The 12,524-nt window shown below is 42.4% G+C and overlaps 1 protein-coding gene and 1 pseudogene across 2 annotated transcripts in view; one reads left to right on the top strand and one right to left on the bottom strand.

Annotated features, from left to right (window-relative positions):
* The window catches only part of LOC308238749 (putative cytosolic iron-sulfur protein assembly protein CIAO1), a 56,162-nt pseudogene extending 54,084 nt beyond the window's left edge, over positions 1-2,078 (bottom strand). The window contains exon 1 of the transcript in view: positions 1,825-2,078. The product of the transcript in view is annotated as a putative cytosolic iron-sulfur protein assembly protein CIAO1 (transcript). The remainder of the gene's footprint in view (positions 1-1,824) is intronic.
* HNRNPU (heterogeneous nuclear ribonucleoprotein U) lies at positions 1,000-12,061 on the top strand. The gene is made up of 14 exons (XM_080651254.1): positions 1,000-2,707; positions 3,516-3,627; positions 3,716-3,789; positions 5,742-5,881; positions 6,417-6,516; positions 6,925-7,037; positions 7,337-7,600; positions 7,895-8,014; positions 8,614-8,742; positions 8,829-8,997; positions 9,289-9,528; positions 9,851-10,038; positions 10,415-10,486; positions 10,949-12,061. Exons 1-14 carry the CDS (start codon positions 2,077-2,079, stop codon positions 11,000-11,002), a joined length of 2,406 nt encoding a protein of 801 aa, XP_080507380.1. The 5' UTR covers positions 1,000-2,076; the 3' UTR covers positions 11,003-12,061.
* The last annotated feature ends 463 nt before the right edge of the window (positions 12,062-12,524 follow it).

Below are 12,524 nucleotides of genomic sequence, written 5' to 3'. Positions count from 1 at the left end.
ACTAATATTTATAAATATAGGTAGTACCTAAGAACACATAAACTGCCCTAGCTGATTTGGCTCAGGGGATAGAGCGTAGGCCTGCGGACTGAAGGGTCCCAGGTTCGATTCGGGTCAAGGGCACATGCTGGGTAGTGGGCTCAATCCCCAGTAGGGGGGCGTGCAGGAGGCAGCCAATCAATGATTCTCTTCCATCATTGATGTTTCTATCTCTCTCTCCCTTCCTCTCTGAAATCAATAAAAATATATTTTAAAAAAATAAGAACACATAAACTCAAAAGGACCATCATAATAACTATACTTCATTCATTAACTCCCCAGTTTGTGAACAGGTAAGCATCCTTAGCTTTCTTCCCATTTTTGAACAAGGGCAAAGAATTTGAAAAGTTTAAATTCTAGTTTGTGACTTGTTTATAAGTCACATTATATCCAAAGGACATTATACCCAGGACATTATATCCAAAGGCTAAAATGAGTTTTTTGACATTATGTGGAGGTTTCTATTTTGGATGCTATGCCATCTACCTCCATTAACTTGAACTGAGAATTACCAGTACTGTACATAGTCCATTCATTTCAATTAAAATCATTTCATAAAAAAATAAAATCACTTCAGTGTTAATATTTCATCTTTATTCATGACTACATGGCAAAATATAAAAATGTATATATATTCATCAGTAAAATCATACTAACCTATGGGAGCAAGCTTACATGTGTATTTTTCCAAATTTCAAATTAATATTGGGGCAGCATTATTGTGCCAGTTAAGCACCAGTGTACCCAGTATAACTGACCTCATTAGTCAGAGATAGTGGAACACTGGTAGATTTTCTGGGTTTTAAGATGGTCACCTCTATCCCAAATCCAAATTCTGGCACCCCTATCTAAAACCTCAAGAACATAACACACCTTAGTAAAGAGAAAAATTAAACTTCGAAGACACCAAAAATCAACTCCACACATTTCTAGAGTGAGTCTATTTTTCTTTTTACAAAATCACAGCCCTTTATTTTTCATAAGCTTTTACTAGAGTTTCAGCATGATTTGGTCAAGAATATTCCTACATCCTCATTGTTAGCTCCCGGGACCTCACCCTGGATGGCCAGGTCCTAAATCCGGCCGAGTGCGTCTTGGAGGGGGTGCGTCTCTTTGGTGGGTGCAGAAGACCCAGAAAGGCAATTCTGAGGCTTGATTTCCTCGGCTGCTAGAACCGCGGGCACAGCTGCCGCGACCAGGCCGAGGAGTATGGTGGGGGGTCCTAGGGCAAGCGCACCCCCACGCCCGCAGCAGGGGAGCGCAAGAGACAAAAGAAGGGCTCTGCCCTCGCCCTTCCGCAGTTTAAAATCCAATTCGCCGGCAGGACTTAGAAAATATTAAACCAAATATTAAGCGTAAGGAAACGCCCTGCGTGTAATAACTGCCGATTTGTGTTGCACAAATCAAAACTGAAAAAAAAATTTAATAAGGAATTTGAAACAAATAGCTGGACAATCTAAGATGGAAGGCGGAGGATTCCAGTTGAAATTGACAAGTGGAGGACGGAGAGCATTTGGGTAAAAGCAGCCTCCGGGCCGGAAGGGCAGAGACGGTGCGGGTGTCGCCACCAGAGAACTAGGAAGGCCAACGCGGGTCGCGGTGGGTCGGCGTAAGCGAAAGGCGCTTTGCTCTTCCCCCATCCGCTCAAGACCAATGGGCAACGCACTGCGCGGACCCGCCGCGCTCTGGGCCGGGACCCGGGCCGGGCGCGGGGGCGGGGCGTCGGGAGCGCGCCTGTCCTGCGCGCAGACTCGCCCGGATCGGGGGGCGGGGCCGCTATATTACGTGCGCGGCGCCGCGGCGAGAGGACGTTGCGTGCTCGCTCGCGCCAAGCGAGTCTCGGCGTCTCCCTCGCGAACTCCGTGAAAGGAATTGGCGCCGTTCGACACCAGGCGGGTCCGCTCTGCAGCAGGAACCCACGTCCAGCCGCAGCCGCAGCCGCAGCCGCCGCCCGCGCCGAGGAGCAGCCGCAGCAGCCGCAGCCAGTGCCGAGGAGGAGCGAGTCTGAGCAGCGCCAGCGTGAACGGGGCCCTCACCATGAGTTCCTCGCCTGTTAATGTAAAGAAGCTGAAGGTCTCGGAGCTGAAAGAGGAGCTCAAGAAGCGGCGCCTCTCCGACAAGGGCCTCAAGGCCGACCTCATGGAGCGGCTCCAGGCCGCGCTGGACAGCGAGGAGGCCGGCGGCCGCCCCGCCATGGAGCCCGGGAACGGCAGCCTTGACCTGGGCGGGGATTCCGCCGGGCGCTCGGGAGCAGGCCTCGAACAAGAGGCCGCGGCCGGCGGCGACGAGGAGGAGGAGGAGGAGGACGAGGAGGAGGGGATCCCCGCCCTGGATGGCGACCAGATGGAGGTCGGGGAGGAGAACGGCGCCGCGGGGGCGGCCGACGCAGGCCCGATGGAGGAGGAGGAGGCCGCCTCGGAGGACGAGAACGGCGACGACCAGGGCTTCCAGGAGGGGGAGGATGAGCTCGGAGACGAGGAGGAAGGCGCGGGCGACGAGAACGGGCACGGGGAGCAGCAGGCTCAACCGCCGGCGACGTCGCAGCAACAGCCCCAGCAGCAGCGCGGGGCCGCCAAGGAGGCCGCGGGCAAGAGCAGCGGCCCCACCTCGCTGTTCGCGGTCACGGTGGCGCCGCCCGGGGCCAGCCAGGGCCCGCAGCAGTCGGGAGGTGAGCGGGCGGGGGTGGCGGTCGCCGCGGGGCCGGCGGCGGGTGGGTGCTGCGTTGTAACGTCGCGCGGCGGGAGGGAGGGAGGGCCTGGGCCGGGGCGCGGGGGGGGGGGCGGGGAATCCCGGATTAGCCGGGAGGCCTGGGGATCGGTGTGTGCGACGGGGGTGGCAGCGCCTCCATTATGTGGCTCGAGAGGCGGGGGAGCTGCAGCTGCCGCTGGCGGGGGTGCCCCGGGCGGAGGGAGCCCAGTCGGCCCGCGGTGGCGCCGCCGCGCTGCGTGCGCGCGGTGCGGGCACATGTCTCGGGGGGAGGGGAGAGTCCCGAGGGCCCGGGTTGGGCGCGCTTTGGCGGCGCTGGGCCGCGGTATTGTGCCCTGAGCGTGGGGGCTCGGTGTGACGTCACTTCCGGCGGGAGGGGCCGCCGGGAGCGCGGGTCGGAAAGTAAGTACAATGCGGCCGCGGGGCGCGCGGGCCCGGGAGGGGGAGGGGCGGCGGGGCAGGCGCGTCCCCTCTCCCGTCCTGAACTCTTTTTTTGGGTGCACGTGGGCTCGGCCTGTGCGGCGCTATTTTTCGTTAGGGTTCTCGAATCTTCTCATGGACTGCCAATACTTGCAATGTCTCTAGACTGCGTCACTAACTCCAATCCGGTTTCAAACTGATTGTTGTTAAATTCGCATTTGATTCGTCGATTAAAAGCGCTTCCAACAAGGAACAAGGAAATGCCGAGCTGTTTCGAGCCTTAAAACCAAAGAGCTGTTTGTGTTGCCTTGTGGCTTGGCCTCCTAAATAGGGGTGTTGTGTGTTTGTAGGAGACGGCAAAACAGAGCAGAAGGGCGGAGATAAAAAGAGAGGTGTTAAACGCCCTCGGGAAGATCATGGCCGTGGATATTTTGAGTACATTGAAGAGAACAAGTATAGCAGGTAGAGGATGCTCACCCAGGCTTGCCTGTCACCCATTCCGTATTCTTTGGTGGGAAAAGCTGTATCAGGAGACAATGTTGTCTTTCAGAGCCAAGTCTCCTCAGCCACCTGTTGAAGAAGAAGATGAGCACTTCGATGACACGGTGGTTTGTCTTGACACTTGTAAGTGAAGCTGCTGCTCCCCCCAGTTATCAAATGTGGTTTCGGTTTTAAAATGTTAGGAAACCTAAAATGTAGTACGTTGAGCTTAAATGCAGAAACTTTAACGGGGAAATGGAAACAGGTTTTTAAAGGCAGGAAGATGATTTTTCCGGTACTTTAAATACTTAGTATAGCATCAGTTGTATTGATAATTACACAGGCTCTAGCAATTTGGTAATACTTTTATATTACTTGAAAGTTCTTTGTAGGAATGTAAAATTAATGCCAACTTTTGACTAGCTAATGGAAACTTGTAAGGCTTCTTCAATAAAGTAATTTCATCTTTTTTGGACTTAAGTGAGCTATTTGGATTAGTTACGTATTTATTAATGGCTTTTCCCATTAGCACACAAGTGTATTCCCTATTCTAAAAGATTGTAATATTACTTTATCAATAACTGCTCTTTTGTTCTCAATTCCAGTTCAGTAGCTGCTGCTTTAACATAAGTTGATTTCTTCCAAAGACCTGGGGCAGCAGCAGTGGCCTATCACTGGGCCACTAGCTTTCTTCACCAGCGAATGGTATCAATGGCAGCGCTGTAAATACTGCTACTTTACCCAGTTGGGTTGCAGTTGAGGATGAGGAAGTATTAGTATTGCAAACCTAAATGGCCATGGCTGTCAGAGTTGTAATTTTTACTTAGGAAGAGATCTGTTGATTTAGTATTTGATCAGAACACAGTTCTTTCAGTGATAGAACAAAGGGTAGAAATAATTGCTTGAAAAATAAGAGGTAAGGTGTCGACCTGCCCTGTAGAGCCTGGGGAGTTGAAGCTTAGATGCCAGTGTTTTTGAATACAGATTGTTTTTGTTCAGATATGTCAGAGTGTTAACGTCCAACTCTTGGTTTCTTGTTGAGTACCCTTTACAGGTAGTTAAGATAGTGGAGTCTTTTAAAAGAAAACTACATGGAAAAGTAGTCAGATGAATGTTTTGTTAAATTCGGTTTCTTAAGTATAAAGTATTAGGTATTGGCAAGATAAAGGAGGCAATGATCCAAGAAAGTAACATTATTATAAAGTAGACAGACTGTAACTGGTCACCTAGGAATATCAATTTGTTAAGTGCAATATTGGGTTCATTCTGTCAATGATGGTCAGGAATTTTAAGAACAAAGCTAATGTAAGGGGAATTCCAAACTGTAGATTTCATTTTTTTTTTTCTCACCAATAAAAACGTTTTAACGAAACAGCATTCTAACTTCAGCTCTCCCTCAAAAGTGCTTGTTAATGAGCCACTGACCCAAAAGGTAGCTAGCTAGGTTAAAGACATTCTGGGTTTGGGTAATCCCGGAAGTGGGTAGCCCCCATTGTTGAACAGGCAGCACAAGGAAAGGAGACCTGAATGTGATAATAGTTACAGCATTAGACAACCAGGTTTGTGTTTTGTAGATGAGGCTGCCTTCACAAGTTTTAGAAAAGAATTTAGGATCTAGAGTCCCTGGTGTTTTAAAAATAGAAAGTACAGGATCAGCAGCTCATACTCCTATTAAAAAATATTTGGTCATGGCCTCCTGTCAGTTCTATTGTGGCACTGGTAAATTCTACCTGGTTCTGGCATGCTTCACTTTGATTTCCTGCTATCCTCTACTGCTTGCCTCTAAATCAAGGTAAAGAGCAGACCAGGTATGTATTAATGTCACATTGTCTTGATTATTTTATATACTTAAAATACACATTAAACCTTGGTGCTTCTTAGTTTTATAGGTGGTTTACACTTCAGTACATAATTTGGCAAGAGTGACTTGGTGGGAGTGGGGCTTAAAATTGAAAATTTAAAAGAGCATGTAAAAAAAGTGTCTTATGTAGCAGTTAGACATATGTGCAAAAATTTAATAACCAAGTTTTGTCTACATAGCAGATATATTTACGTTCGATGTGAAAAGAAATAATATGGTATTGATATAATTACAGATAATTGTGATCTGCATTTTAAAATATCAAGAGATCGCCTCAGTGCTTCTTCCCTTACTATGGAGAGTTTTGCTTTTCTTTGGGCTGGAGGAAGGGCTTCTTACGGTGTGTCAAAAGGCAAAGTCTGCTTTGAAATGAAGGTAAATATAATTTTGTGTTTTGTTTTTTAAGAACCTTTGTGAGTTTCCATTTACCTGGTGCTATTGGGTATCAGTAGAACTTTTTGTTTTTGGAAGTTTCTGTGAATTAGAAGAGGGATAGAAACCTTTTGTAATAGTTGGACATGTTTGATCAGAATTTGTGTTACACAGCTAGCCCCATTTTTATTAAAAGTGCGCTCTTTTTTTAATCAGGCACTTGAAAAGACCCACCAAGGGTTTAAAAATAGACTCGGTTTTGTTCCAGAGGAAAAAATGTTAACTATGTGTTTTAATTGTTGTAGGTTGCGTATTGAGAAGATGTAATTTTTAAACATTAACTGTTCTTTTAAACATGATTCAATCAAATACTTAAACATTTTCAATTTATAAGCTCTTATATTAATTTTTTTAAGTTCTTGAGTGGGTGACTTTTGTATTCGTAGCCAGAGAAGAGTTATCCCGTGAAATGAAATAAGCCAGGTTTCAAGGGATTATCTTTTGGCTTATAGCTAATCATTTATGATTTGACTTTCAGGTTACAGAGAAGATCCCAGTGAGGCATTTATATACAAAAGATATTGACATCCATGAAGTTCGGATTGGCTGGTCTCTAACCACCAGTGGAATGTTACTTGGTGAAGTTCCTATCTGAACACTGTGTACTAGAGTGTTAGGGTCTGATTTTAGTAGTTAGAGTAGAAGGCATTCCAAATAGTTTGCTTGTTTTTGTCCAATTCTGTTAATATTTTAAGTAAGATTAATAACATTAGCATGTAGTAGGCATAGGCTAAGTTTTAGTTTTTGTTCTTTTATGTTTACTTGTTTTATGACCAGTAATACTTAAGATAGACTGTTATCCATGTTATGCAATTTGCAAACTAGTTATTTAACTCAATATATCTAGTATAAAGTCAGTGTATGTGAAAGAGTATTTAGTATATGCTCATTTTTTTTTAAACCTTACATCAGGAATACTAAAATGTATGGGTCATTGAGCTGTTTTGAAAAAAATCAACTTCATGGTAGTTCCTTATTATTTTTAGGAGAAGAAGAATTTTCTTATGGGTATTCTCTAAAAGGAATAAAAACATGCAACTGTGAGACTGAAGATTATGGAGAGAAGTTTGATGAAAATGATGTGATTACATGTTTTGCTGTAAGTCATAGCTAAGTTTTTATGTGTAAATGGCAAGTTATATGCTAGGAAATTTTTTTTTAAAGCTGTGTCAGTATCAACATTCACTGCTAACTCACTTTGATAAAAAGTACTTAACATCGAGTTGACCTGAAAATCTAGTCTTACCTTCTAAAGCAGTATTGTTTCTGCTTTGGGATATAGATCGAACCTAAATAGGTTTTCCATAGGGTAACCTTCACTCATCTGAATTTTGAAGTTCTTAGAAGGTTTACAGGAAGCAGATTAAAACTTAATCTCTTCCCACCCCCCGTTAACAGAACTTTGAAAGCGATGAAGTCGAACTCTCCTATGCAAAGAATGGACAAGACCTTGGTGTTGCCTTCAAAATCAGTAAGGAAATTCTTGCTGATCGGCCACTCTTCCCACATGTTCTCTGCCACAACTGTGCTGTTGAATTTAATTTTGGTCAGAAGGAAAAGCCATATTTTCCAATACCTGAAGACTATACTTTGATCCAGAATGTTCCCTTGGAGGACCGAGTTAGAGGTCCAAAGGGGCCTGAAGAGAAGAAAGATTGTGAAGTAAGTGACCTTTTTAAAAAAGCGGTTGAGCACTGCTTTTGTTTGGGCAAAAATGACATTTAGAAGAGTTAGGTGATTGGTGTTTTTCATTTACTTTATGCCATTCCTGTAATTTTTCTCTAAGTAGCTATCTTCTCTCTTTATGTGGAGTGTTAAGTTTTCCACAAATTACTTTGTTACTGTGCTATGAAAATTCAGATATTTAAAGTGGGTTTTGTGCATTAAAATATATTTTTGAATTATTAGGTGGCTTCTGATGATTAGACAGTGAAATAACTTCTCTTTCCATTGTAGGTGGTTATGATGATCGGCTTGCCAGGAGCTGGGAAAACTACCTGGGTTACTAAACATGCAGCAGAAAATCCTGGTAAATACAACATTCTTGGAACAAATACCATAATGGATAAAATGATGGTAAGTAGAATGTTTAGGGTATGATCTCAGCATTTTAAAAAGACCCAAAGGTATTCTAAGTAATCCTGCCTACTGTCCTTATCCATTTTGATAGTATTTGAGAGTGGGGAGTTTGGGGAAAGTGAAATTGGTTACTTAAATGTGGGCTCTTTATCTGTAAGGTAAACTGCTTTCCAAATTCTAGGCTTCATTGTCTTTTAAGAATTAAAGTTCTCACCATCCAATAGCTACAAAGATTATGAGTAGCTTGGGGTCTTAGTACATGCTAGTGACCCTTTTTATTATAGCAATAGTGGGAAAAGGCAATATTTAAATTTTAAAATGTTGCCTGTTTTCCATATGTAGGATAGATTTAAGCCAGGGGTGGGCAAACTTTTTGACTCGAGGGCCACAATGGGTTCTTAAACGGGACCAGAGGGCCGGAACAAAAGCATGGATGGAGTGTTTGTGTGAACTAATATAAATTCAAAGTAAAGGACCGGAGGGGAGAGCAAGAGAACCGGATAGAATAGCCGGATCCGGCCTGTGGGCGGCTGATTTAAGCTGATGCTTAGCTGAAGATTCACAAGCTCAAAGGAAACTTCTCACTTTTAAAACAGGTAGCAGGCTTTAAGAAGCAAATGGCAGACACGGGAAAACTGAACACACTGCTGCAGAGAGCTCCACAATGTCTTGGAAAGTTTATTGAGATTGCTGCTCGCAAGAAGCGGAATTTTATTCTGGATCAGGTAAGCTCTGTAGCTTTGAAGTTGAGAAAAGTAAATGAGAATTGGGTTTGGTGTAGAATTAATAAGTTTTTGTTGTTGTTTTTAAGACAAACGTGTCTGCTGCTGCCCAGAGGAGAAAAATGTGCCTGTTCGCGGGCTTCCAGCGGAAAGCTGTTGTCGTTTGCCCGAAGGATGAAGACTATAAGCAGAGAACACAGAAGAAAGCGGAAGTAGAGGGCAAAGACCTACCAGAACATGCAGTCCTCAAAATGAAAGGCATGGGATCTTACTCTATTGTCACATTAAATCTCTTTCTGTGACTTACATCTGTAAACTTAAATTAATAGTTTCTGCTAGTAATACTGTTCCAGGAGTTACATTAACTCTTTGTAAATGAGTATGTTTGGCTTATTTCTACTTTTAGGAAAATGCGTTAGTAAACCAGGAATAGTTACTGTAGTGTGTGTTGAAAAACTTGAAGCCATTCAAGAATTGGAGATTTAAGGATTGTGAATGTGTGCTAATCTGACTTTATTCCCTTTTTTTTCCTGACTTTATTCCTTATAGGAAACTTTACACTGCCAGAGGTAGCTGAGTGCTTTGATGAGATAACCTATGTGGAACTTCAGAAGGAGGAGGCCCAAAAACTTTTGAAGCAATATAAGGAAGAGAGCAAAAAGGCTCTTCACCCCGAAAAGAAACAGAAGAGCAATAAAAATAAGAGCGGCAAGAACCAGTTTAACAGAGGTGGTGGCCACAGAGGACGTGGTGGATTCAATATGCGTGGTGGAAATTTCAGAGGAGGAGGCAAGTTAATATTCAGTATTCTCTATTTGACTGGAGATTGACACAAGTGAAAATCTTCTAATTTGGGTCTACATGTTATTTAGCTGAATTTAACATAGGAAAACTGATCCTCATATTGATCATAGCTCCTAGTTTAAAGTTTTAATGTGATTTGGTAGGACACACACCTAGGTTATGTCAGTGGTTAAATTAAACATTACTTTCCACCTTTAAACATTAATTTTTCCCCTAAAATAAAGGAAGTGGTCCAGAAGAACTCTTAAGTCATATGTATAAAGGAGGCATAACACACTGTAATCTAAAGTATCTCTTGTTTTTTTAGCTCCTGGGAATCGTGGTGGATATAACAGGAGGGGCAACATGCCACAGAGAGGTGGCGGCGGAGGCGGAAGTGGTGGGATTGGCTATCCGTACCCACGTGGCCCTGTTTTTAGCAGCCGAGGTGGCTATTCAAACAGAGGAGGGAACTACAACAGAGGTGGAATGCCCAACAGAGGGAACTACAACCAGGTAACGATTTGTGGTCCCTGGTTATCTGTATAAATCAGTCTAAGAGTGAGCTTGTGTTGTATGGCCTCTGTAAGCATCGTGGGGACACAGTGTCCATGCACTGATCCCTAGTTATCTGTATAAATCAGTCTAAGAGTGAGCTTGTGTTGTATAGCCCCTGTAAGCATCGTGGGGACACAGTGTCCATGCACTGACATAAGGAAAATTAGTGATGGCAGTAAAATGAGTCCACTTAATTAAATTTGATTTTCAGGCACACTAATTAGCAACTATCCCATTTCTGTGCTGTGCCCTCTCATCCTTCCCATGTACAACCCTTCTAAGAAGTTGTGCTCCGAGTTCTTAAAGATTTTTCTTCCTTTTTTTTACATTTTAGAACTTCAGAGGACGAGGAAACAATCGTGGCTATAAAAATCAATCTCAGGGCTACAACCAGTGGCAGCAGGGTGTAAGTAATTTCTTATGTGCTTAGTACATTAAATTGTATTTTTCCATAAGAATCATTCTTCAAAAAGATCTTATCCAGGGATTGAAGTGTTTGTAAGTGTTACTGGGCAAGGTGTGAATTGTGTTGCAGTCGTAGCCATAATCTTATCTTTTGGAGGTAAAATAGGTTGATGTTTGGTATAACTTAGTATTTAATTAGTATTTAATACATATGGTTCTTTTTACTACTAGCTTTAATTGTATAAACTAACCAAGTCCTGATGTGTTTCCTTTTGTAATGTGTTTATTGATGATAATAATGGGATATTAATACTAACTGAACATGGTTTGATAGAAATCAGAGGTATGACAGGTATAAATTTGTTTCCAGCAATTACTCTGAATTAGATTCATTGTCATTTCCTAAAAGCAGTTTGAGTGGCTTATTGATGTTTTTTCTTTAAAAAAAAATTTTCTCTTACAGCAATTCTGGGGTCAGAAGCCATGGAGTCAGCATTATCACCAAGGATATTATTGAATACCCAAATAAAACGAACTGATACATATTTCTCCAAAACCTTCACAAGAAGTCGACTGTTTTCTTTAGTAGGCTAACTTTTTAAACATTCCACAAGAGGAAGTGCCTGCGGGTTCCTTTTTTAGAAGCTTTGTGGGTTGATTTTTTTTCTTTTCTTTTTTGTACATTTTTAATTGCAGTTTTAAAGTGAATCGTAAGAGAACCTCAGCATTGTGCACGATAAGAGAATGTGTCAGTATTTCAGGGTTCTACATTTTATCTGTAAAATGTGACTTTTTTTTTTATCACAACAAAAGTAAAATGTTGCTTTGTACCTGGTGTCTTTTATTAAGAATTTACTCCCCCCATTTCTCAGAGATAACAGTCGGGAGTCATTGTCACAATATAATAGAAATGTTAGCAACCAGATTCATGTAAGGACTAAGTGGTCCTCATGAATTGCATAAGACTCTGTACTGCTCATATTACACTCCATCCTCTCTGTAGTTTGTTGAGTAGTGGAGGGGGTATGCTAAATAGTAGTTTCTGACAATAACTGGGAAGGCTTTTTCTTTTTAAATAACATTGGAATTGGCATAATTGAATGAAGATAAAACTTGGAACCAAGATAGAGAAGATGGAGTGTATGTAGAAGGGCTGTTAAAAATGTAAAACTTGGTTGTATTATTTGTGGAGGCTCAAACTTGTGAAGGTTAAATACCATAATTTTCCATTTGTTCTGCATTTTGATTCTGAAAAGAAAGCTGGCTTTGCCCATTTCTTATTAAAAAAACTTGTTGTAAATCCAGTTGTCTAATGGGATCTATATGAAGTTAGCTATGTCTGTATGCCCTTCTCCCACAAAATACTGTATACCTAGTGTGCTTGTAGTAGTAAACTCCACCATCTTTGTAAGCTAATGCAATTGTGAGTCACCCATTTATATCTTAATTTTTAATCATGTCAGTTCTTGAATGGGTATCTCCTTAGCCTGCTGATTTCTTTTTTCTTTCTAAAGAAAGTGGGTGGAGAAATTAATTTAGACGTTTGTTTGCAATAAAAAGAATTCATTTTACTCTCGTTTTGGGATTCTCGCCATCAAGGTTCAAAATCCCTTTTTAAAACTCCCAAGAGGAGAAAACCTAAGTGTGTGCTCTCTGGACAGCTTATTCTTTACTCTGTACTTGGAACATTTAGGTTTTAAAAACTTAAATGTATATTGACAGTTGATCTGAATTATGAAGTAAAGTTGAATTCTTCCCTTCCCCTCCCCCACAGATGACTTAACATTTAATGAGGGGAAAAGGTAATGGCTGGGAGAAGTTAACACTCAGTTTATCATCTTACAAAACGCTAATGGCTGTCCTCAACTGATATTTTATATACATACGTGAAACTCTGGGAACAGATGCTTTTAGAAGCCTCATGCAAGCCAGTCATTGATTTCACTACTACACAACACTGCTAACTTACTGTAGCTGTGTGATAACATTAGATCCCCTAACTGTAATTTTATTGGGTTTGCACAGAACACTTAATCTTC

This window comes from Plecotus auritus, assembly GCF_963455305.1.
Source record: "Plecotus auritus genome assembly, chromosome: 14".
Lineage (NCBI taxonomy): Eukaryota > Metazoa > Chordata > Mammalia > Chiroptera > Vespertilionidae > Plecotus > Plecotus auritus.
The sequence above is the reverse complement of the archived record's forward strand: the minus strand, read 5'-3'. Positions and strand labels throughout refer to the sequence as shown.